Source organism: Notechis scutatus, chromosome 3 (genome assembly GCF_049901735.1).
Source record: "Notechis scutatus isolate UNSWTSFEM ecotype Mainland chromosome 3, rNotScu1.2, whole genome shotgun sequence".
NCBI classification, from domain to species: Eukaryota; Metazoa; Chordata; class Lepidosauria; order Squamata; family Elapidae; genus Notechis; species Notechis scutatus.
Window position 1 is genome coordinate 166,071,428 of NC_142011.1, and position 26,679 is coordinate 166,098,106.

A 26,679-nucleotide genomic window follows, 5' to 3' on the forward strand; every position below is an offset into this window, starting at 1 on the left:
TTCCTACTTTTCTAAGATATTTCTTTTAATATTTAAGATATTATGTGCATTAAAAAAAACATTTTGTGCTTTTATATCCAATTATATCAGAGCTGGTCATTTCCTATTGATGCACTTAAATGTTCATATCAGGAATACAACCGAAACTACTATTAGTAACAACAGCAATAGCAGCAACAACACTTTTCTCTGAAACAATTCATATTCAGTAGTACATATAGCCTATCAGAACTTTATCTCTTATTAAAAGATCTGTAAAATGTATATGGACTCAATTATATTTAAAGTACCTTAATTGTAATTAATTAGGTAAATGAGTTATAACGTTTTCCAATTATTTACTTTAAGGAAGACTAGATTCAGCTCCATGTTGAGGCTATACCTGTGAAGATAAAAGCTTCAGTCTCCAAAAAAGTACCTTCAAATACTATATACTTCGTGCCAATTTTTATGATTATAGATTTCTAGCACCTTATGTATTTCTCCAATTCTTTAAGTATAGGTACACAAATATCACGAATCTATATTACACCAGGATAATAAGGACCATGTTAGTTCATGCATGAAAATTGCAAAGCATGATTCATTACATAAAATGGAGAGTCAGCATACATTGTGCCTTAAACAGTTTTGTTTTTGATGACAGAAAACAAAATGCAGTGCTGATATTAGTAGTTCTTCCACCCCCAAGTTTTACCTCTGCTTATGATGTGATTAAAAACTACACTAAAGGAATAGCAGTAGTCCTCGGGTAAACAAGGCAAATAACACTTTGCCATTAAACACTTGCGGAAAATTGTTGCCTTTGCACTTTTTATATTCACTTCTATGCTTGTATCTGCAATATTAGTAAATACATCCCTTTATTTACTGTACTGTTAAGATTAAACCATTAAACCATTTCTGCTTTTCATTCTGTATATTGTCTAATCAAAAAGATTTATTTAACACAGACATTTCATTGTATATAAGCAATTTCTTTGTTAAAATATCTTTATTAGTCAAAAGAACAACATCCATATAAAAGAGTAAAGCAAAGGCTTAGGGGGAAAACCAAACTTTGCCAAAGTACCCTTGCCAACCCTCAATCCAAACCCTAAAAAAAGATGATAAAGCCCAATTATTCTCAGTGATCATAAAACACTGGGTGTTTGCTAAGGAGAAAAACAGAGGAAAGCTAGAGGTTATAAGACTAGAAAGGAAGGTGTTACAGAAAAAAATGGCATCTTGTTTTGAAAACAGAATCTTTGTTTTCATAAGGTGCAAGTAATTAATAACTGCAATCCTTTGCCATTTCTCTCTATAAAGCTAAAGATTTAACTAAATTAAAGAAAGCTTGCTGACATCCAAGCAAAAATACCATAGCTAGCTTAAAGCGCAATACCTAAAAGTAAGAAATAAAGAACTTAGTTTTCCTACAGTCAATTTCCCCAGTGGAGAAAGATGTGGCAGAGCACCCAAAATTCCTAGGCATCATGGTTGAAACCTGAAAACCATGGGAGTAGCAGCCCCAAATAATCCCCATGAAATCTAGAAAAATAATAAAATGAGAATCTGTTGCATTTGGGAAGCAAGTTAATTATAGATTGACATGACAGCTAAAGAGAGTCTAAAACAAAATAGAATGCAGCACATGAAGTTTAGATATAGAAACCTTAGTCCTGACAAACCTAATGTTAGGATGTACTTTTGATTAGCCACACCCATTACAGGAAAAACAAGAAACATGAATCTGGTGTATTCAAGATTTGAAACAGCTATTCTGCATAGCAGTGATGATTTTCCACCCTGTCATCTATCTCTTCACGCAGGTTTCTGCTAATGTCCTAAACTTTGGTTCCAACTGATCTAAAAAGTCAAGTGCCTCTTCTTCTTGCTGATCAGTACAGCAGCCTACAGAGCCCGCTGGCGATCCTCTTCCTTCATAGTTATATGAAAGAATATAGTCATCAGAATGCTTATGCTCTTCGTCCTGCCCACACAGATATACTTTCTGCACAGGAAAAAGAAAAAAAAGGTCATTTGTTTCCTTAAACTAGCCACAACATATGCCATAAAATAAATTTCATTGATTTACCTTTTAATGTTTAATTTTTAATCAGAGTGTGTCCTCTAATGGGTTCCTATATATAAAAAATGCACATGATTGGTCTATATCATTCAATCTATGAAGACTATAACAAAAAGAATCAGATTTCTACTGATCACAAATATACAATTTAGCATTTCTAAAGCAATTGCTAATAAAATTAAATATTATTTGTGTATAAATTAGTAATGAAACACTAGTGGATTATATTGGCTTAGATTTATTATTGACATGTGTACCTAGCCCTTCGGCAACAAGGACTCTCACATTTTTAAAAATCACTTGTTTGAGTCAAAGAAAGAAGAACCAACAGTATGACAGGTGGGAACAAAACAAAGCAAACAGATATTATAAATCCCAAGCCCAAATAAACAATCTTTCTAAACAATATGGTAATTTATAAACAAAGCAAAAAAATATTTCACCTAAATCCAGAGACAAGAAGACAATTAAAAAGAATATTCTATAAACAGTAGAAAATTCTCTATTCAGAGAATTCAGTGAGATCCCAAATAATTTGTCACTCACAGATTTAGACAGTTGCATGCTGAAGAAATTGGTTAGCAGCCTTACCTCAGTCAGACGAGGGAATGTGTAATTCTGCCATTCTGAATAATTGTATTTGTACGTATCCATCATGGACTGCCCATATCCTCTTCCAGATTCTATAGTATGATGCCCTGCTCCTTTGTGAGATTCCAAGGTGTGCTGTGCTCCTCCCCTAATCGATTCCATGGTCTGGTGTCCTCCTTTGACCATTTCAAAACTTTCCTGTCCCCCAGTTTTTACTCCAGAAACAACCCCTTGATCAGATGTAACTATGTTTCCTGTTTTCACAGGAAGTATGTTCGGATCCTGAAAGGGGAAAAATGGCAAAGTTTTTTTTTTAGAATGTTTGAAGAGAAAGCAATGAAGATTTAGATGTTATTTTACAGCTGGTTTAAATATTAGAAGAACTGTAGAAACAAAAAATACAAACTTTTCCAAGATATTCTATTTACAACATGTAGATTTACTATGTGACCAATTTATTAAGTATCCCTGAAGTTGCATAATTGCAAGTAACTGTAATTTGTTTATCTTCATCACCCTTGTGTATGACAGAATTTGGAGAGTTCTGTGATATTAAGATTAAATTATTACATCTCATTTCTACCAGGCTGCATAGATACTTGAAGTCATCATATACACCCCATGATAGAATACCAACTTTAATTCAAAAATCATAATCCAGTGGAAACTGAGATTACATTTTTCTCAATGCCATATACATTAAGAAAACCATTTATCTAATGACCAAAAATGAAAATGTTGCTCAGCATGGCCAATTCTATTTAAAACAGGGCAGTTTGTTTATTAGAAAGTAACATCTTTGCATTATTCTTGAGCTGTTAAAATAATTCTATTGAAATAGTAGACTCCCATGCAATATAAGAATCTTGTTGACACTCGGAATATAAGAATTAAATGAAAAGATCTGCTTTTCAAATTAAAGCCATGATCATTTTAAAAAAAGAAGCCTGATATTAACGGGAATATTACAAAATATTTTGTTGAATCCCACCCACAAAGCTTTGGCTTTCCCTTCCAGGAACTGTAAAGAATGAGAAAGATCACATCATAGCTGACATTGCCACCAATCTCCAAGATCCTTAGGAAGAACCCAAGCTTGCATCTGTAGTGTCACAAAAGTTGTGGTTGTTACTATTGTTATTATTATTATTATGTTTAAGGGGAAGTTTAAGATTTTTTTTTCCTCCATTGCAAATTTCTCTATTTCAAAAAAGGATTCAGAATTTGGGAAGGCTATTTATACGCAGCTGAAGTTTAAGTAATTTTAAAAAAATATTTCCACTCTTTCAGTGTTATCTTTTTCACTTTACCCTTTCCCACATTGCCCTGTGACTGACATGCATCTTTCTTTTAACACCTGGACAAGAGGCTACTTAGACAAGCTGGACTATTCTTGCAAGCTGTGCCCTATTCTTGCAAGCTGTGAGATATCAAAATTCCAGCTTTAACTCCAATCAGATAATTATTTTCTTCTTTTGTCTTAAGCAGCATCAGTGACTACTAGACAATCCTCATTATTATCTAACCTGCAATGCTTACTCTGGTGGTGGAGGGTGAAAGAGTAGTTGCAGGGCTGTAAAGTAAAGCTAGAAAGCTATAATCAATAGGGATAATTTAAGTAAGTATGATATCATTTATTACAGTCCTGACACTTGTTTTAATAGCCACCTGCTTTGGTATCCATCCTACACATTCTAAATTAATCATCAATACAAGAATTTCAAAAAAGGGCACAAGTACTGGCACCGATTGCAACCTCTCTAGCCAAGCATCATAATGTTACTTACCATCACTTCTTCTCCAGGTGCTTCAGTATTAGATATGATTAAATTCTGATTGGCTAAATCATCATAAACATGCTTAGTACCAGCCATGGGTGCACCACCAAAACATCCACAAAGCGTGATCAGAATTACTACAGGAGGACAAAAAACAGTGATATTATAATGAGATTATAATAATGAGATTATCAGCACATTTAATTGTTAGTAATATTAATTACATCTATTGTACTATCCATCAAAAATAGTGAAAATCAACTACTGTTTCCCTCTAATACAGCCATTTCACTTTTTAATTCTCTTAAGTTTCCAGAAGCTGCATGCTATCTATCATCATGTCAAATTCTAAAAGCAATAAACTTGTAGCTTATTATTTGCCACAGCAAATAAGAAAGCTTTATTTGTAGTTCTCCTATTATTCAAACTATGACGGGAAGACAAAAAGAGAGCTGTTCCATCAAAAAACATTGTACATTAATGTGGTCTACCTACCCTAGAACAAGAATTTCTGTATAGCAGAGATCTATAGCTGGCTGGAGAATTCTGGGAGTTGAAGTCCACAAATCTTAAATTGCCAAGTTTGGGGGCCCCTGCTCTATAGAATGAATGGAACCACCTTCCCGCACTTTTCCAAGGCGTGGGAGCAAACTGAGCGAGTTTGGCAAAGAGGTAGAGGAAAGATGCAGGCTGAGACTTGCTGATGCATTCAATATACAAGAAAATTTACTGTTTCAACATTTGGCTGGCCCACAGAGACTCCTAATTTGGAATCATTTGTTCTAACAAAATGCTTGCAGTTGATTTAAATGTGGGGAGGGGGGAGAGACTCTTAAGCTTCTAAATAAAAAAAAATACCATTGGGAACATGGCCGATTATGTGTCGCATTATATAATTGCATTTTGTTTCAACAACCTTCAATACATGGATAATTTAAAATCTATCTTCATGATCAATCCAAATTCAGTAGCATTTTAAATAAATAGTGGTTGGCCCTGATTTATAGTGCTTCTAGTACAATAAAGGTAAAGGCTTATATAAGAAATCCTAAAGCTTTTTCAGCAGAAAATTGCTCAACTGTGAAGTACAGTAGATGGTGAAACTGTTATTAACGTTATTTAAATCTCTGGCCTGTTTAAATATGAATCCATTATTTTTTTTTAATTTTACAAATATGTAAATTATTTTGTTATATGTTGATGTAAAGGAAAGAGTGAGAGAAGAAGACTGGGATAATTATGCAATAAATGCAGCCTTCTTAAACAGCAAAACCGATTCCCCTGCAGCCCTAGCTTAGGTACACCACACTGACCTCCCTGCATTCGGATAGGACAGAGACATGCAAAACCAGGGTACAGTATTGGAGCATCTAAATAGATTGAAATACCGTCACAATATCTTTACTTGCTTCAAATATTTCAATGGACAAATTTATATATGAATGAATTCTACATAAATCAGCAAACTTGATTTGCAAACTTAAGGTGTCAAAAGCATTTCATAATTCAGTACCTCAGTTTTCTAGTCAAAAAAGAGGAAAAAGTAAACTTACACAACAGCAGCAGTGATCCCAAAATCATAGCAAGGATGGCCCAAATACCAAGAGTGACATCTGAGGACTTATGTGGTTCAATCGATTTTGGTGGGTAAATACAATCTCGAGGAACTGTACAATCACACAGTGTAACTTTGATTTCAGAAATCCCAGAGTTGCCTTCATTATCAGATACTCTAATAGGAATTATGTACTGGCCATAGCTTAAAGCATCAGATGGTTCCAAATATACTGATCTGTCTGCAAAAAAAAATAATATTAAAAATGAATGGAGTGAATATTATTTCAAATGTATTAGGTCAACTGTAAAAGATTCCGATTTTAGAAATGAGCACCTACCATCATTTTCAGTTAATCTCCAGTTTGGGGTCTCTTTTTCAAGAATGGAAAAAGTAAAAGGAACTGTGTGAGGATCTATGTCAGCATCCACAGCAGTAAGACAAATTGGTTTTCTATCTCTGCATATTGTATACTCTTTAGGAACAATGACTGGGTAATTATCGTTCTCATCGAGTAGATTAACTATAACTGTTCCAGTGCCTGTTTTGCCACCTAAAAAAATATAAGCAATTTTAGAAATAAATGAGAGGCTCTTGTATTCCTGGGTTCCCCTATCCAAGTATAATCCAAATCTAACCATGATTAGCTGGTGAGTTAACTGCAAGTTTAAACAAAGGAAAAGCTAAATCCAGGAATGAATACCACAACTAAAAATTTCACAAGGCTTTTCAGGTTGACTTTTCAATTTTGCATATGCTCACTAGCATTAGGAAAGGTATGACTTTTGCAATCAATCAATTTAAGAATACATTGGCTTCATTCGCAATATAAGGAAGATATTTTCACAGGGAAGACTGGGAATATTATGCAAATCCCAAGAGAAGGCCATACACTATATAATGTAAACAAGGTGACATTAACAAATGTATTAACACAACAGCTGTCTGTATGGTAGCTCCTCCAAATCAAGTAAATTAACACCTGCTTATTTGCCCAATATTTTGTGCCCTTTATAATGTTAAAGTTTTTCCAAAATAACATTAATAATCATTTTCTATATATTGCTTTTAATTTTCTTTTACACTGCACTAAGACATTTGTTTGTGAGCTAGGCAACCATGTACATATGGCATAAAATAAATAAATGAATAAACAAATACTATGAACCTGAACATTTTTTAAACTATTTGGGATTATTTCAAATATATGCATGGAACTTAGATCTTTGCTATGCATTTTTACACTGAGGGCAGATTCTCTTTCTTTAAATGAATGAGGAGGAAGCATTGTACAGGTAGTCCTCAACTTACAATGGCATTGAAAAAAATAACTTACAACCGGTCCTCACACTTATGACTATCGCAGCGTCTCCACGGTTGCATGAACACATGCTTGACAGTTGGCATGTATTTACAATAGCTGCAATGTCCCAGTATCATGTGATCACCATTTGCAAACTTGTCAGCCAGTTTCCAACAAGCAAAGTCAACAGGGGAAGCCAGGCTCACTTAATGACCAAGATTCACTTAACAATAGCAATAGCACTTAGACTCATATTCACAGTGTTTTACAGCTATCTTTAAGCGGTTTACAAAGTCTGCATATTGGCCCCAACAATCTGAGTCTTCATTTTATCAATCTCGGAAGATGGAAGTCTGAATCAACCTTGAGCCAATGAGAATCGAACTGCTGAGCTGCTGGCAGTTGGCAGTCAGCAGAATTAGCCTGCAATAATGAATGTTAACCCTGCACCACCATGCCAATCATGGCAAAAAGGTAATAAAGTTGGGTACAACTCACTTAGCAGCCACCTTGCTTAACAACACAAATTCTGGTCCCTATTGTGGCCATAATTACATATACTGTCAAAGACTACCTAAACTGGGAATGCCAGATGATAGCAACCAGTATAAGTATACAGGGATAGAAAATTTGGTGGTAATGAAAGAACTGGTGCCACTGCTTATTAAATCCTTTTGACTTTCACTTCACAAGCCTAAGTTTTGATTTGGAAGTGTGCACATGTGAGTAAATTAGTATCTTTTATTCCACTTAACTACATCACTTAGCAATGGAGTTAACAGTCCCGGTTTGCAGTTTGTAAGGACTATTTATATATCCAATATATTTGCAAAGTAAACTTATATGCTGCTTTACTTTTATGTTTCAATCTCATCAATACTCCTGGCATTTCTTTAAGGGAGGATCTTGCATAGGAAGTCATAATAAACATATAGCAGAAAGTGACTTAAAACATATATGATTTGAGGCATTTCTACTCACTTCGGTCTACTGCAGCAACTGTTACATTACATTGATATAACTGTAAATCTGGTGCATCCCTGTCTAACATTTTAGTGGTGCTGATCTGACCGTCATTATTCATGGTGATCCAGTTACATGGGTCCTTTATTATTTTGTAACTGCAAAGAACAAAAATAACATGTTAGAAACAAAAATTTGAAATGTATTCTTCATAGTATCCTAGATATCTTTAAACAGTTTGCAAAACAGGCTAATGCAAATGTATCATTACATCAGTTCCACAGAATAGCTAATTCAGGAGAATATTTTTATGATTATATAGGCAGAAAAACAATTATTTTGCATCTTTGTCTCAAATATTCATGAAGCAGAACAACAAATTTCCTAAATTTGACCCACCCCACTAGTATTTGGGAAATATGTTAATAGGAAAAATAAGACAATCAGATCTCTGAAGCTATATATACCAACAGCAATAGAAGTGCACATATAATTTCACCAATAGGATGAGGATGGAACAGCATCCTTATCTGAAAATGAGGTTTCTAATGCAGGGTTTTAAGGGTACCCTAATCCCAAGCATACCATATTTGTGCAACCAAATGTGAAAATTTCTGATATTTAAAAAAATAATGTGGGGAATCAAGGTTTCAATCATACACATCATTTTGACAGCACTAACCCCCATCCTCCTGCTCTGGAAGGAAAATTATCCCATTTTAACTCTTACATTTTCTCCCAATCCCCCTCTCCCATCCTAAATTGAATTTTGGATCATGGAAGGCTGTTAGATAATCTGAAGGATGAACATGGAAGCAGTTTGGTCTCTTCGAAGTTTGCTAATTCAATTATCATTCTTAACACAAACCCAAAACTCCTCGGTCACATCCTGTAATCTCACTAGCTTTCCAGCAATAACAAACCCTTCCAGTCGTCCAGCTGCATCAGAAATTTGCCAATCTCTGCTCTAGGCTTATAATTCCTTAACAGCAAAATGTGCCCATAATCCATAACAAACAGGACAAGAAAGTGAATTAAGTCACAAAATACAATACCGTATGTCTTCATTATTTCCGGTCTCTGGATCACTTGCGGAGTAATGGCCAACCACTGTTCCAGCTTTCAAACATTCTTTTATATCCAAAATATATATTTTAGGATGGAATTCAGGCCCTTCATCCACATCTCGTACTTTAACAACAACAACACAAGTACTTGTAGAAATTGGTCCCGAATTTGGTGCTAATACATAAGGTACTTCATTATTCACAACAATTTCTAATCTTCTCTCCTTGGTCTTTTCATAGTCCAGTCCCTAGAAAATATATTACAAGATTTGCTACAAGTTAGTAGAGTTCCATTCTAAGTTATAATCATGGAAGTACAAACCAGCATTTTTTTAAAAAAAAAGCAATTTCCTGTTTAGCAACAATTTGAGGTGTAAGAAAGACAGGAAGCAAAGTCAAATCTCTCTCTTCTTTTTTTTCCCAATTATAAATTCTGTTGAAGAAAAAATGTCCATCTCTATGCTTCTGTTAATACAACAAACTCAGAACAAACAACAACACAGAATCTCTAACAGTGCTAATCTAGAATGCCATTAATTTTTTAAAAATTATCCTCATCTCATTTGACTTTAATGAATAATTTTCAGATCAGGCCCATGCAAAATAACTGTTACACCATCACACTAATCATTGAGTGTTTTTTAAAAAAGCTTAAATGCTTCTGATTCTATCTCTTTGGCATTGTTGCAAAGAGATAGAATCACATTGCAATTGTTTTATAATAAAAAAACATTTCATCAATAAAAATATTTTATTTGGCTCCAAGAAGCCATTTAAATTAGGAATAAGAGAGAGCTTGGGTAACTTTAATGCCCTGGATAAAACAAATAGAACCTGTAACAAAACAGGATAGCATAAAGGGAGTTCCATTTATGATTCCTTTTCTCCAGTCTAGTTCCATGGCCGCCAAGCAAGTTCAGGTTTGGTTTTTTATTATTTCTTTGCATTTCTGCAAACCTGCTCCTATTTCTTGGGCATAGCTTTGTGTCATGAAAATGATAGGAGTCATGGCATTGGAAAACCAATATAAGGTATTCAGCCGTGAAATTGGAATAGCGTAAAGAAAAACAGAGTGTATTCAAATGTTCATAAAATAAAAACTACATCAACTTTATAATAAAAATAGTGAGAAAACTAAAATATGTAGTCAATACAGCAAACACAACTACCTGGAAAAACTCAATACTGAAAAATTATTGCAACTGTAACTTTTAAGGAAAACTATACAACTACAGTGTTAGCAGTGTTAAAGTATCATGAAAACCACTGCCACTTTCAATACTGGAAAATAGGACTGCAATTCCCAATAGAACTTGAAGTAAAGGTGGAAATATATATCCTGTAACATTTTGCATAATCCTTTTCCTTATTACCTTTTTAATACATAAGGTACCAGTATTTGAATCCTGGTTTGTTTCAATTTTAAAAGAACCATCTTCATTTCCCTTTACAATACTGAAAGTAGCATGCCACGCTGGAGTTCCCTGTATGTCTTTGTCTATCACTCCAATTTTCGTTACTTCTGCATTAACTGTGTTTTCAGGTATAAATACTTCATACTGAAATTAACAAAAATGTTCATAGATTAATTTCATTATACAAAGTTTAAAAGTATTACTCAATCAATCAATCAATTTTATTACAGTAATAGATCAGAGACCAGAACAAATAAAAGCACTCAGTGAATATCCAGTTAAAAACTCTAGAAAATAAATAAAATCTATATTAAAATCCAATCTGTGAATTACACATGGCCTAACTGTACTAAACTGTGATGCCTGTAGTCAAATAAATACTAAAATGCAAAGGAATAAGCAGTGCAAAAGGCTTGCCATGTTTGTTGTATAAAATAGCCATGATGGATTAGACACGTGTTTCTGATGAATCCCCAGTGCTGCTGCACAGAATCTAACCACCTGCGCTGTAGTTATGGACTGTTCACCCTTAAGCAGCCACTGGAGAGTGTGTCAGAACAGCCAGGATACTAGCAATTATTATTCTAAAATGCAATAATCCCAAACAGCACTTTATTTGCTTTTGTGCATAATAATACAGACTACATCTAAATCAAAAGACTATGAATTCTGGTCCTGCTTTACGTACAAAGCCAGGTGGGTAACCCAGCATCATTCACTCTTTCTAAGACCTAGGAAGAATACCAGAGCAAATTACTACTGAAATCTTGCAACAACAAAAAACACTGCAGAGACTTCTCCAGGTTATTGCCAGGAATCAAACAATGGCTTGAAGGAAAATAAACAAACAAACAAACAAACAAACAAGCTTTCCCAATTACACACTCCCCTCCTTTAGTTAGCTCTATTAATTATCTCAAATTTTAGTTTTGTTATATATTATTTGTAGATTAAGCCATTTCAAACTAAACATGGAAGTGGTTTTGGGGGAAATCATTTGTTTTCTCTGCAACCAAGAGGACAGGAATCATGGCTTAATAAATAAGTTAACTTGTAGGTTTCCTTGGGACAATCCTTTCATGTCAAGTTTTTCTAGCATGGCCAGTTTACAAATTAAAAAACAATTCAATAATCATATCAATATTTGAGTTCCATGCACAGATTTCAACTGTGCTTATTTATCTGTCAAAAATAAATTCGGGGAGGGGATTGAAAGGAATTAGAAAACAAAAAGCTCAATGGAACAATTCCCTGCACCATCCCCTTATTAGGTACAGAGTATACATTCCCATAGATACAAAAGGGAAGGGAGAGAGAACACAATTGGATTTGCAAGATCATTTTATCATAGCCAATCTAAACTAGTCTTTACTCCTCTATAGAACTTATTTCTTGGCTTCATAAAGTTGCCATAAAATTGCAAGTCTGGCTGTGCTCCCCCTCCTCTCTATTTTATACCTGTGGAAATTAGGGAGATATTGGTCCAAGGTGTTTGCATCCAGTACGCTTTCTACATGTGCCAGACATAATGTATGTTTTCCTTCACATCTCTTTGGATGAAATGGATCTTTCCGCTCTTCCTCAAAACTATTCTTTTTACTCTCTATACTAGGCTAACCATATAGGGATAGATTAAAACATGCAGGTTTAGATTCATAATTAATAAATATATACACAATATGACATATGTATATGTAATGAAAAACATTAAACAAAATTAGTTTGAACATGTCAGACCTACCACACCATGTTCGCACATTGGTGCATGATCATTTACATCACCAACTTCAATTACAACTGTTGCAGTGTTGCATAAACCAAAACTCTGGCCTCCCATATCTCTTGCTTCCAGTAATACCGTGTATCTATCTATTTTCTGAAAGAGAGCATTGTAGACATCAATATTGTTTATTCATTCTTAAAAACCAAATGAATTACATACAATTTATAAATATATAGAGTAATGAATCACAAGGGTTTTTTAAAAACTATGACTATTTTAGAAGTCATTATAGAAGAGGTCAAGTTGGGTAAGGCTGCAATGATTTTTATATATTTTTATATATTGTTGCACTGCCAATTACATACCAATGACAATTTCTGTGAATTTCAGAAATCTGTTTAAAATACATCTGACTAAACGTAAGTATGGCAGAAAGAGAAAAATTGCTTTTACCAATGTATTATTAAGGGGCATGCTCTTCTTCTATTCACTCTGTGGAATGAATAGCCTTACAACACACAGAGGGAAAGGTCCTCTTTTAACATTGTAATTATCTCAAAAGTATAAGCTGTCAATATGGCAAATCACCATCTTCTTCCTCAAACCACTTACTATTGGGAATTTCTTCTTCCAATTCTATGCCCTTGGCTAGCAACTGACTTACCAACACATTTCCAAGCTTCCATTTGCTTCCCATACTCTCTTTGAAAGTGCAGCCCAGAGAATTTGCATTCTCTTTGACTGTACTTCAGATACAAATATTTTATCCACCATCTTTCAGTCAAGTCAAGATAAAGGACACAAATCCAATTTTGTTAGCATCATCAATCAAACCTGTAGCATGCTTAAGAATTTGGTGGTTCAAATTGGCTCCATGATCAATAAAACTTTTGTTACAAAGAAACTGTACATTCCTTAAAACCATTTCAGGTCTATAGTTGAAAGGAAAGATTCTGGTTCCACACCCTCTTTAAAAGTTGTCCCTGAAAATTGCAAAGGTAAAGAATAACAACATTAGGTTTCAGGGGGAGGGAATTACCTCTCTATCCAAAGATGGGGTTTGCAAAGTAATATCACCAGTATCTGCTTGTACAGTAAATAAAGAGCCACCTTTAAATGAAGCAGGAGTTTGCCCCACAATTTTGTATTTCAGTTTAGTGTGCAGGGTGCCAGGTTCATCTCTGTCTGTTGCAGTCATTTTCCCAATGAAGGTTCCTACATGGAAAAAAAAATGCAGTGGTCTACCATAATATGCTTCTTCCAGGATTATTAGAGAGTTAGCTTCCAAATAGTATTGTATATATGCTACTTATCAAGTAATACTTAAATTAATACAATAAGGACATTTCTGGTTGCCTTTAAGTTGCCCTCTTTTCTATGATTTCTCATCAATCCAGTCTTGCTCGTTTTACTACAGCTGTGATTTATCATACTGCATGAAATTGGTCACATTTTCATCAACAACACTTAAATTTAAAACTACTAAAAGAATTTTTGGGGAAATTATTTATTCAAGTACAAGCATATAATGTTTAATGAAGATTATATCCATTTGTGATTGTCAATTTTGCTGCAATGTTACAGTGGATTCTTAAAAACAAATAAAAATAAAAATATTCAGCAAATTAATAAGAAGTTTGATTTCACTGTTGACATTTAGCGCAATGCTCGAAACATATGATATAAATAGAAACTTTCATGTTCTAACCCTAACCTTAAATAACAGAAGCTTCCTTAGTTTTTTATTAATTGAGTCAGAAAAAGATTCAATAATGTATCAAACTGACCCAAATCATCAGAAACAAAATTCTATTGAGCAGGGGTTTCAAACTGACAGACCATGCCCACCCCAGCCCCGCGAAGGGAAAAAAGATAATGAAACATCATGTGACAGCAATGTGACATCATGTATTTGACACCCGTGCTATTGAGGATCCAAGGAACTTCAAAGCAGTAGAGGACAATAGTCTCTGAGCAAAAAAGTGAATCAGATATTAAGATGAAGATATTTTCAAGATAGAAATGGTCATCTGTGAACTGTTTCCAAGATAGAGAATTTTACCTTGAAATTCCAATGTAGAGAATTGTATGGCTTCATTCCACATAAAAAATATTAATAGCTATATGTAATTTGTATACTTTTATTTATTAAACAATCCAATTCCAAAGAGTTGATGTAATCATTCTTTTAGAAACCAGGTTCAGTTACTATTCACTCTTCATTGGCTGAATCTTATCCATTAAACTGCAGTCCCAAAAAGGGATTAAATTGTTAACAGAATATAAAAATAAAATGTTCTCAAATTATATGTATGCTTACCAGATCTGCTATTCTCTAAAACAATAAAAGTAACTGTATCAGGATTAAAAATTGGAGGATTATCATTATCATCCTCAATTCGGATTAAATGTACAAGTGGAATCTCTGGTGTATAGCCATCTAATGTCGTTGCATAGCAAATTATCTGTAAAAAAGAAACTATTTTAATTTGTTGTCTATGCAGAGTTGATTTTCTTTGCTGATCTATTTTAACAATTAACATGATATACTATTACAATCCTTGCACATTAGTATTTATTGAGTTACATATTTAATTTGCACACAAACAGATTTCCATAACTCTGGGCAGTTCACAAACTAAAAAGCAGCAGAAAAAATATAACCCATTCCCCCATCACTGTCATGAAGTCAACTCAGAAGGTCATGCCAGTGATAACAAAAACCACTGAGAGATCGAGAAGCATATAAATGTACCATCTTGGCTCTACCATAGGACATCTAGAGTGCAACCAAAACTGTCTTATTACTAAATCCCAGCCTGAAATCTCACTGAAATAGGTATAATCTGCTTCCTCCAGAAACTTAAGGACAACCACTTTCTCAACAACTTTCAACAGAATTAAAAGGCTGGAGTTTGGACAGTATTTATTGAGAACCATTGAATCCAAGGGCAGCTTCTTGAGGAGAACATGCAAGACCTTTTCTTTCAAGGCAGTAGATACCATCCCCTCTCTGTTAAAGAGACTGGCGCCTCAGCAAGGACCCAAATACAGGTCATCTCCCTGATCACTTTTATGATGAAAGGACTCTGATTCAAGACACTGGTAGCTGAGCTGACAGCACAGAGAACCCTATCTACTTCCTCAGGTGTCAACAGCTGAAGCGTATCCTAGATCGCATCACCGAACCATGTCAGAGTATATTTGAATGATGTTGTCCATCAGATAGCCTGAATAATTCTTACAGTGGCCCAACAGATGTTCCCAGGGACCTTCCCTTCCAACAGAGATCAAGGGATCTTAATCAGAGCTGCTGAATGGCAATCAGCAAATGCAATCAGGGTGGAGAAGTAATAATAGCTTAGCAGCCTGGTCCTTCTTGAAACGTACTAGTATGATTAACCTTAAACAGAGTCTCCCAAGAGATGAAACTGCTTTTCTGAGTTTCATAAAATCTAAATTTTCTAATAATTAGCAATATGAGCAAGTCGTACTTAAGACCACTCCTCAGCATTCCAAGTTTCTTTATGTCCACATAATCATGTGATGGTGATCCAGGTGCTCAGCTTGTAATTATGAGGTTGGAGCATCCAGCAGTCACTCTGACCTCTTTTTTTGCAGGATCAATGGGGAAATTGTAATGGTGACCATGTGACATTCTTGCTTAATGACCCATGGTGATGCACTTAACAATAACAACTAGAACTGCTGGAATTGCCACAGTTAAGTGATTTGGTCACATGATATTGCACTTTACAATCACATTAATTAGCCAGTCCCAATTGCTATCATGAACTGAGGGCAAACCTGCATTTTAGAAAATGATAAAATTATCATTCTTACCTGAAATTCCTCATACTCCTCCCGATCTATTGGGCAAGTAACAAAGAGATTTCCAGTTTCTTTTTCAATGTAAAAAAAATTCAGTGGTGGTTGATCCACACCAGGACCACCAATGGAATAGGTAATGTTGTATTTTTGAGCTGTATCAGAAGATAGCTATAAAAAAAAGTGGGAGGGAAAAGGAAAACATTACCATGTCCTACATCCCAGAACTGAAGTAAAACAATCCTCCCCTCCACAGAAAATATCTAAACATTTAAAAAGTATTTAATATATATGCCAAAAGATGATAATATAGTCCTTCAGATGTTGCTGAATTGTAACATCCCATTTCTCATTGTTTCAGATAGCAGTTAAAATGAATAGGAGTTGGAATTGAATATCTAAAGGGCTACATATTGCCCACATGTATTAATTATATATTGTTTGCTTTGATGTACATTAAGAAGGCAAATATAAATATATAATATGGTTTTAAGGATATTTAAATATTATATATACTGCAAATAGTTGTACAGAGAAGGGGATAGTTAGAGGTAAATATCTATAATTTCCTATTTTTCCAAATAACTTTTCCTTGCTTCCCCTTTTTAGTACTTATAAATAATAAATAATAATACAGAAGGTGGTATTGAGTTCAAAGATATAGACTTTTTCATATTACAAAACAATTCAATGCACTTTGCAATTTTTAATCAATATTATATTAAACATCAACTGTATAAGCAAGTGTGTGTGTGTGTGTGTGTGTGTGTGTAAATTAAACACTGATATACATTTGCTATTTGGAAGGTTTAATCTACTTTAACCATTACAGCAATAGCAGTACACCTATCAAAACACACCTCGAAAATTACAAAGATTATTGATGATTTAGATTGTAAACAAACTAGTCTTGCTGCTCAACTTTCCTTTATTGTGTTTGAGAACTATGTCAAACTAGATATTTACCACAAATATCAGGAAAATAATTTAAAAATCAATCTCTTATAAAAGCTCTTAGAAATCTCAGTAGGCACTACACATACAGCAACTAATCACATTAGAAACTGCAAAATCAATTTACATTATTGTGCTGTTCAATCAGTATTTGAACAAGGAGATGAAGTCTGTCAATAGCTTCAACTCATAAAATGTGAGTCAGATATAACTAGTATTTATTTAACAAGGACACATGAAACAAGGTGTCATAACTCTTGGGGAAAAAAGCATATATTTCAAAAGCATATATCCTCAAAAGCAGAATTTCTTTAATTGGAAATAGAGTGGTAAGCAAATTGGTAATTTTATTCTTTCATTACAGAGTTTGGATACACCAGTCTTCTAGAAAGGTGTTGCCAAAATAAAAAAGGAAATTAAAAACCAGATTTGTATCATACTGTGGTAACATTGAAACAACTTGAATAACAAAGTGAGTAAGTTATATCAGCAACTATCTGTACAACTTTTTATGTAATTTGCCGTTTGAGCAATGATGAGCAAGTTATTACTAATATTTGTGTACATGAGACTAGTTGGATTACATATAGGTTGCTAATAGTACATATTCCTACTTAAAATAGGAAAAGGAAGCTTATTAACTTACCTGCTGAATTTGCATTGGGAAAGGTCCCAGTGAATTTTCCATTATACTGGTTGGTACAGGAGCCCATCTTCGTTTACTGCGTCTAAGAACTATTTCTCCTGTTTTGTGTGTCTAAGTTCAAAAGATATACAAATAAGCAATAGCAATATATTTGCTAAATGTGTAATTTATTCTAGTATTTTCAGCTGACTTCTTCACTTATATTTTTCAGTGGCCCAAATATACTTTTTTCATGGAATGTCTTTACTATCATCATTCTTTCTCCAACACAACAATTCTAACAAGATAAACTAAGAATTTATCTTTCATCTATAGCTAAAGGGATGCTAAAAAAATTCTGTTAAGAGTTATATATTCTAATGACAACTTACAGGAACTGCTAGGCAATCAAAAGAAGCCATATAGCGCTGTCTCTATTATTATTCTTTGTTTAATGTGCTTTTGATACATCATACATTCACACATTGCCAAAATCACAGAAGGAACCTCATGTCAACAGACTCTCACTTCATTTCATCCGTCAAAACTCCTAGAAGAATGTTTTGATGTCAAGCATTTTAACTAATTCAAATTTCCACAATATGATCTATCCCCATCAGTGATTGGCCAATGTTGATTAATCTAAAAGTTACTAAGTTTGGAAGAGCTGATTTACATATGAATGAGGATAGAGAAGCCAAAAATCAGGATTGTCTTAGAATCTGTTACAGTCAATTAACTTTCATAACACCTAATTCCAAACCACTTACTTTTGGAGAATGTGACAGTAAATCAACATGGATTTGCTTTTGTTGACTATTCTGCAAATGCTTGAGTAATATGGTGAATGTTTTCTTTCCAGAAGGCAAAGAAACTGCATTTGTGGTAAATATAGAACCATTTTCCAGAACTATGAAATCAGGGTCACTGGTACTGATCAGGTGAGGAGTTCTAAGACACCTTTTCAGGTTTACTAACAAAAAAATGAAAAGAAAGTTGTAAAGAATTGTTCTCAAAGACTAAAGATACATGTATATACCCTAAACTTTTTACACTGTGTACGTAAGTGCATTAAATAAATCAGAGTATAGCAAAACTCTGATGTAATCCCCATAGAAAATATATGTGTAAATCTAAAATTAAATAAACTGGCCAAATGTCACAAGATTATCCTCTCTATAACTCTACCTTTTATTTTTTAAATGTATTGGCACCCAGAACTTGAAAAAGGTAGGAAGATGGGATTGGAAAGCATATCATATACATAATACATTTGACCATCGATAAATAGTTAGACATACAAAGAAAAAACTTAAGGAATCCAGCTTTAAATGTCTATTTTCACCTATTTAGCTTGGCTTAATTTATCTCTAAATAATAAATCTTAAATTATCATGATGTCTGGTTAGATACTGCTCAGAGATACTAAGTGGAGCAAATGAATTGCAGAAAATAAATAAAATGGTTGTTGGTATTCCAAATATATGCCAAGATAGAAGGAAGTAAATATATAGCTAGCTCCCTTTAATTTAGGTAAAAATTGTAATTTTAGTACACTTTCTTCCAAGCTGACATTTGGTCTGTTCATTAGTGTATTTTTTAAAGTTAGAATCCTAATATCTTGCTGAGTTTGCCTAACTCACTCTTTAATAAGCATATTTAATATCCTAATACTCTTTAATCAGGAAAATTCTCTTTCGAATACAATATGGCTTACTTGAAAAAAATCTTGGTATAGGGAGGAAGAGGGGACAAAAACAACCACAAATATTAGATTCTAATTATTATATTTAAGAAACTTGCCATTTTCTCACCTTGGCCAATTAGTGTGTCTGGATTTAGTTTTGGAGGCACATTTAGGGTAACCTTTTTACAAGCTTCACAAGATAAACTTAATACCTAGATGGGGACAAAAGAATTTGCATTCAATTTATTGCAGAATTATAAATAATGGAAATAAATTGCACATCCCTGCTGCAATTTGCCAATTATTCAAAATAGTAAACATGAATTATGAAGCATTTATAAACAAGAGAAAATCTAGTCTTATTTTTCCATATAAAAGAATTTGATGCATACTACATCACCATACATAGAAATTTCCAACACTATGCAGAAAATAGATAAAAAATATATCTAATGTATTACAAGTAAAAATTGCAACATGTCAGAAGCAGAAAAAATTAATAAGACTCCATGATACTCTCATCCTACATATTCTTATGAAGCAGAATGGAAGATCACACAGAAAGTATGTATACATTTAGCAGAAGTCCCCTAACTCCAAGTTTGCTTAATGTAACAATATTGTGCAAAACCACAAAGTTACTGAAACAAGAAACTAGCTATGTTCCCATATACAAGGGTGGATATGGAAAATGACAGATGGTGTAAGATAACAGAGTAATCAAATGTATTTCTCCTTTTCTATATATATATGTTATTCTCCTTTTTTGGTAAAACTTAATAAAAGGAACGCCCCGGCCTAGTCTGAGGTCATATAAAAGTGATGCCTCAGGAAGAGCCAGGGGTTCAGAATTTGCCATGCTAATGCTCTGAACCTTGTGCACAAATAAAACCTGTATTCTCCAACCTTTCGTGGTGTCATGTCCTGATTTGGAAGCAGGATTTGCTGCAACACTTTATTTTATGTATTTATTTATTTTAGATAATTTATATAGCTGCCAATAATGTATTAAAAGAAATTTAAAAAAGTAAAAAATAATAAAATGAAATCCCCACACCTTTCAAAGTTTAATAACATTGTTATAATACATGAAGATAGAGACGTTTTATAAAGCATCATTACTTGCAGAAACAGTTGCACAAAATTATGTTTCCATTACAGAAAGGAATGCTTTAATTTCCATCAATTACTAGGGACTACAAACAACATCACAATGACATTCCACTGACTTCATAGGGAAAATTAATTTAGGATAACATAGTACAGGCAAAGTAACCATGTATATAGTACGTTTGGGCAAACAGTGAAATCAGTCAATATTCAAGCAACACATCGCACATCGAGGGACATAATGCAAGGCACAAAAAATAACAAGGCCTTATTCTTCAATAGATTTGGAAGAATATACTCAATTCTTAGTTGAACCAGAACTAATTTTTCAATTTCCTTTAGGGGAGTCTTGCCTACAATATAACTCATTTGAACAGAACCATTGCTTGGGGTTAAAGAGCCTGTAGACTGGGCGTTGGTAGAAGTTACCGTGAACGCCCTTTCTACCTATGCTGCGAGAGAGCCCAGGATGGGTTGACTCCTTCCTATGATGTCATAGCTGAGTCTGTACTAAGATATAAAAGCCAGCCCCCGGGAGAGACCCCAGCTTTGGCGAAGATATTTGACAGACTGAAAGGTGTCTCTGAAAGCCCAAAATAAATACAGAAATATGTCTTACCCTCTCCGGACGAATCAAGGGAGGGGCTGGGTGCGGCTTTGCTCCGCATTAGGAAGGCTTCTCACTGGGTGGTCTAATGCATCAAGAAAGACACCAACACAGGTTCTATCTTGGGTGAGCTGCCCCGATCACAAGTTCGGGAAGCTCTTTTATTAAAAACACATAGTGATACGTCACAAGCAGTGAATTCTATCCAATCATTATGTTACATGAGTAGAAATATTAGTGCACACATAGTAACATCCAATCACAGTTACATGGTCAGTTTGAAAGGTACAAAGTAGCAAATCAGCATTTGCAGTCCAGTTATTAGCCCATGATGACGTTTTGTTGATTGATGTTCTCTGTTCCTGGTACGCTTTCAGCCTACGTGAGGCCTTGAGGCCTGGTATGTACCGAAGCTGATTTATTACTGCAGCTGGGCTCTCTCGCAGCATAGATAGAAAGGGCATTCACGGTAACTTCTACCGACACCCATTCTCCTCCATGCTGCATCAAGACCCCAGGATGGGATATACCAAAGCTTGCATGTCCACGGGCGGGTCCTCGTCTGGCTCATCACACCAACTGTGGAACCACTTGTTGAAGAACCCATCTGCCGATGGCTGCAGTCGCCGAGGCAAAAGCATCCAGATGGTAGTGTCTGATGAAAGGACACGGGGATGTCCACGTGGCCACACAACAAATCTCCTCCAAGGATGCTTGGGTCGCCCAGGCAGCAGAAGTGGCCGCGCTTCTGGTAGTGTGCTGTCAGACCTCGGGGAACCGGAAGGGCCACAGCTTTGTAGGCCTGCTCAATGCAAGACCTGACCCACCTGCTAATAGTAGAAGAGGCCTTGTGCCCCAAGTGAGAAGGGAAAAAGGAAACAAACATGGCTTCCGACTTCCTGAAGGAGGAAGTGCGCTTAATGTATATTCTAAGGGCCCTTCTTATGTCTAGTGTGTGCCACTGCCGCTCTAAGTCATGGTGTGGGAGAGGACAGAAGTCAGGCAAAACAATGTCCTGGGACTGTGAAACCAGGACCTTTGGAATAAATGAGGGGTCCAGACGAAGAACAACCCTATCATTGTGAAAGGAACAAAGGTCCTGTCTGATGGAAAGAGCAGCAAGCTCGGAAACCCTCCTGGCAGAAGTGATGGCAACAAGGAACACTACCTTCAGAGTCAGGAAATGGAGAGACACTGTTCTAAGGGGTTCAAAGGGGGGCTTTGTAAGGGCATTAAGGACCAAATGAAGGTCCCAGGAAGGATACCTGTGAAACACCGGACAATGCAGGTTGGAAGCCCCTTTCGAAAACCTCCCAACTGAAGTGTGATGGGATAAGGAAGGAAACAAACCCCATGAAAGGATTGAGGAGAGGGCCGCAACCTGCCTGTGTAAGGTGTTGGGAGCCAAACCTTTCTCCAGCCCATGCTGAAGGAAGCTAAGAACTTCTGCCAACTGGGCTAAAGCAGGAGAAAGACCCTCCCTGAGGCACCATCAGGAAAAAGCCTTCCAGGTGGCATCATAGATGCGCCTTGTAGAAGGTTTGCCAGAAGCCAGGATAGTGAGGATGACCCCTTCTGGAAGATCAGCCTCCTCTAGCCACTGCCGCTCAAGTGCCACATGGTCAGCTTGAACCACTGGGGCTCTGGGTGGAGCAGGGCCCCCTGGTGAAGGGAGATTAGATGGGCTGGGATCCTCCAAGGAGAAGCCACTGATCGGCTGACCAGGTCCGCAAACCAGGGCCTCCTTGGCCAATAGGGTGCCAGGAGGAGGAGCTCCGCACGTTCCTCCAACATTTTCCAAATTACTGCCAGAATGATGGGAAGCGGGGGGAAAGCATAGAGGAGACCCTTGGGCCATCTGCACCGAAGAGCATTGGTCCCCTCCGCTCCCTGGCAAGGAAACCTGGTGAAGAATCTGGTGACTTGGGCCTTTTGAGGAGTGGAGAAAAGATCCACCTCTGGTGTTCCGAATCTGAGGGAAAGATCCCTGAATAGAGACGGAGGAATGGACCATTCTGCCTGGTCGACTAGGCTCCTGCTGAGCCAGTCAGCCTGGGAGTTGTCGACCCCGGAGATGTGGTCCTCCGAGATCGATAAGAGGTATTTCTCTGCCCATAACCCCAGCCGTAGATCCTCTCTCATGAGGGCTTTGGAAACCATCCCCCCTTGCCGGTTGACATGAGCCTTTGCGGCCATGTTGTCCGTAAGGACTAGAACATGAGAGCCGGTCACTGATTGCCTGAAATGCTTGAGAGCCAGAAAAATAGCTCTGAGCTCTAGCCAATTTATGGGAAGGGTCTGTTCCGATCTGGACCAAACGCCCTGAGCTAGCTGGCCCTGCATATGGGAACCCCAACCCAGGAGGCTGGCATCGGTGGTTATCACTAGCCTGTCTGGTTCCCTGAACAGGAGTCCCCTCCAGATAGATGGGGAATGCCACCAGTTGAGAGATCTCCGGATTTGTGGCAGGAGTGGGACCTTGATGGATGAGTGGCTGGTTCCTGCTTGTTGGTAGGGAAGCAGGAACCATTGGAGGGCTCGGGTGTGGAGTTGAGCCCACAGGACGATGCCAATACAGGAAACCATCTTCCCCAGAAGTTTGGACAGCAGCGACAGGGGGACAATTTGATGTTGCTGGATCTGGCTGATGATCTCTGCAAGGCTCTTTCCACGAGCTGGGGACAGGAAAACCTGGCACGACATGGTATTGATGACTGCTCCCAAGTGTTGCAATTTGGTTGTAGGAGAGAGCTGGCTCTTTTTGGTGTTGATGGAAAATCCGTGGCTCTGGAGACATGACAGGGTAATTTGCAAATCCCGATGGGCCGCAGGGATGGAAGAGGAAAGAATCAAAATGTCATCCAAGTAGCATTGGATCCTCACTGGAATAGAACACAGAGATGCCACCAATGCTGCCAGAACCTTTGTGAAGACCCTTGGAGCCGATGAGAGGCCGAAGGGAAGTGCTCGATACTGGTAATGGGTATTCTAATAACAGAAACAGAGAAACTGGCGATGATGTGGCCAAATTGGGATGTGGAGGTAAGCCTCAGTGAGATCAATGGAAGAGAGGAGGTCGCCCTCTCGAACGCTCTCTAAAATAGAATGCAGAGTCTGAATTTTAAATCGCCTGTATTTTACAAATTGGTTGAGAAATTTTAGATCAAGGATGGCTCGCCATCCCCCTGAGGCTTTGGGAACGATGAAAAGGCGAGAGTAAAGCCCACATCCTCATTGAGACGGGGGAACAGGTTGAATAGCCGTGATTTCAAGAAGGTGCTGAATGGCCTGATTCATGAGGGCTTGCCTGGAAATGTCCCGAGACACAGGACAGATCAAAAAAAAATTGGGGGGTGGGGTTAGGAAGTCCAATTGTAACCCTGACCTAATAGTGCTGAGCACCCAGGCGTCCATCGTTGACTCCTCCCATTTGGAGGCAAAGAAGGCTAGGAAACCTCCGATGGGTGGGGAGAACAAGGGATTACTTAGAGCGACGGAAGGAACTACCCCCTGGAAAGGGCCGTTTACCAGCAGAAGGTTGTTGCCTGCCAGATGTTTCCACCCGTTGGTCTTGGCATTGGGAGTATGGCCTGTGAGAGCGGGTGAAGCGAGATGAGGTCTCCGCTCGGAAGGCAGGAGGGTGATAAGGAGCAGGGTGATAGTCGGCTTTCTTCCCAGAGGAAGAGAGAATTTTACGTTTATCTCTGGTTTCGATGAGATAAGGTTCCAGATCATCGCCAAAAAGCTTATTGCCTGCGAAAGGAACTGAAGCCAGCTTCCATTTTCGGCGTGACTCCGCCTGACAATTTCGGAGCCATAAAAGTCTTCTTGCTGCTACAGAAGATGCCATGGCCTTGGATGCAAATTTGGCGGAATTGAGAGTGGCATCTGCAGTGAATTCTGCTGCTGCAATAATCTTATTAAGGTCTTGGTGAGACTGAAGGTCAGAAGCAGGCAATCTATTCTGGAGTTGGCGCAGCCACTGTATGGATGCCCTGGTGAAGAAGGCTGCTGCTGTTGAAGCTCGAACAGCCCAAGCAGCAGCCTGGTGATTGCGCTTGAGGGTCTGTTCGGGGTCTGTTCGGAACGTTTATCATCCGGTTTCAGGATATCTTCTGGCTCCGTGGGAGTGCCAGAAGATGAGAACAAGGCCAGAACCAGAATGTCAACAGAAGGCACTGCCAGGGCATTGTCCAGAGCTGCGCTGACATTGTAGAAACGCTTATCTAGAGCTATGACGCTTATCTAGAGCTATCTACGCTTATCTAGAGCTACTCAGCTATGATGTCATAGGAAGGTGTCAACCCATCCTGGGCTCTCGATGCAGCATGGAAGAGAATTCCTCAGCTACATTATGACATCCAGAATACCACCATCATGCCCCAATTCAAATATACTTATTTTATGGCCCTGGTTTAAGGAACAAAGGAGAGATACAAATATCTAAATCAGCACCAAAGGTTCAACGAACTCTCATAGTAAGCATTAGCTTATTCCTTTTTTAAAAAAAGGTAAATCTGTCAATTGCTACAAACAGAACAAAAAAACTGATCATCTTGCTCAAAAGTCTTTTTTCGTGCCTTTATTTTTGTTAAAAAAAACTGTTAAATATTGTATTGTCAACTACTGGCAAATATTGTATTGTCAACTATACATTGTAAGAGTCCTCTGCTTTTGTTTAGATGTCTTCTTCCTATGTGGTATAATAATTCTTAATAGCCAATGTGTTGATCATTCAATATTTTGCATGTTAACAGTCTGTTCATGTTTACCCTGGATGCAATAATAACAAGAAAATATAAAGTGCATGGATTAATGTTGCAACTGAAGTGGAATGGCCAGTGGAGAAGGTTGCCAGGAATTGTAGTTCAGCAATGAGTGAAAGGTTGCAAGTTCCCCATATCTGCTCTAAATCAGTAGTTCTCAAAGTGTGGTCTAGGGACCAATGGCCCCATGAAGTCAAATGCGTAATTATTTTTAAAAAATACTACGTTTTAACTAATACAGTAAGTATTGATATAACTCACGTAAACCAAAGCTCTTTAAGGTCCTCAATCATCAAACTGTTTGAGGACCATTGTTCTAAATCAAAGTTGCCAATTATAGCGAATAAAAATAGTTGTAATGCTTTAAACAGGGTTTCCAGGGAAGTTTCTCAAGATGCTTTTTTGGAAGAATATTAATACAGTAAATCATAATTAGATCTAGGAGGTCACTCTGTTATGAGTGCCTATAAAGCTATAGTTAACAAAATGGATATAAACAAGCATTCCAAAGTAAATTGCAATCACTATATAGGCACAGACCTCTCATCAATAATGAAGGTAGCCCTCACTTAATAACACTAATTAGTACCAGAAATTCAGTTAAGCAACATGGTCGTAAGTCAAAAACCCATGACA

The 26,679-nt window shown here is 36.8% G+C and overlaps 1 protein-coding gene across 2 annotated transcripts in view; it reads right to left on the bottom strand.

Moving 5' to 3' along the window:
- Positions 1–975: 975 nt before the first annotated feature.
- The window catches only part of LOC113413825 (desmocollin-2-like), a 31,704-nt gene continuing 6,000 nt past the window's right edge, over positions 976–26,679 (bottom strand). The window contains exons 2-17 of one of the 2 annotated variants that reach the window (XM_026670374.2): positions 19,688–19,772; positions 18,644–18,846; positions 17,895–18,005; positions 16,310–16,465; positions 14,787–14,931; positions 13,506–13,681; positions 12,485–12,619; positions 10,702–10,887; positions 9,317–9,576; positions 8,280–8,419; positions 6,336–6,548; positions 5,994–6,236; positions 4,450–4,577; positions 2,663–2,944; positions 2,078–2,123; positions 976–1,993 (exon numbers count right to left, since the gene is read on the bottom strand). In XM_026670374.2, coding sequence (XP_026526159.2) covers positions 2,088–2,123; positions 2,663–2,944; positions 4,450–4,577; positions 5,994–6,236; positions 6,336–6,548; positions 8,280–8,419; positions 9,317–9,576; positions 10,702–10,887; positions 12,485–12,619; positions 13,506–13,681; positions 14,787–14,931; positions 16,310–16,465; positions 17,895–18,005; positions 18,644–18,846; positions 19,688–19,772 — 2,499 coding nt within the window. In that variant the 3' untranslated portion in view covers positions 976–1,993; positions 2,078–2,087. The remainder of the gene's footprint in view (positions 1,994–2,077; positions 2,124–2,662; positions 2,945–4,449; positions 4,578–5,993; positions 6,237–6,335; positions 6,549–8,279; positions 8,420–9,316; positions 9,577–10,701; positions 10,888–12,484; positions 12,620–13,505; positions 13,682–14,786; positions 14,932–16,309; positions 16,466–17,894; positions 18,006–18,643; positions 18,847–19,687; positions 19,773–26,679) is intronic. The other variant, XM_026670372.2, reaches the window with a different exon arrangement.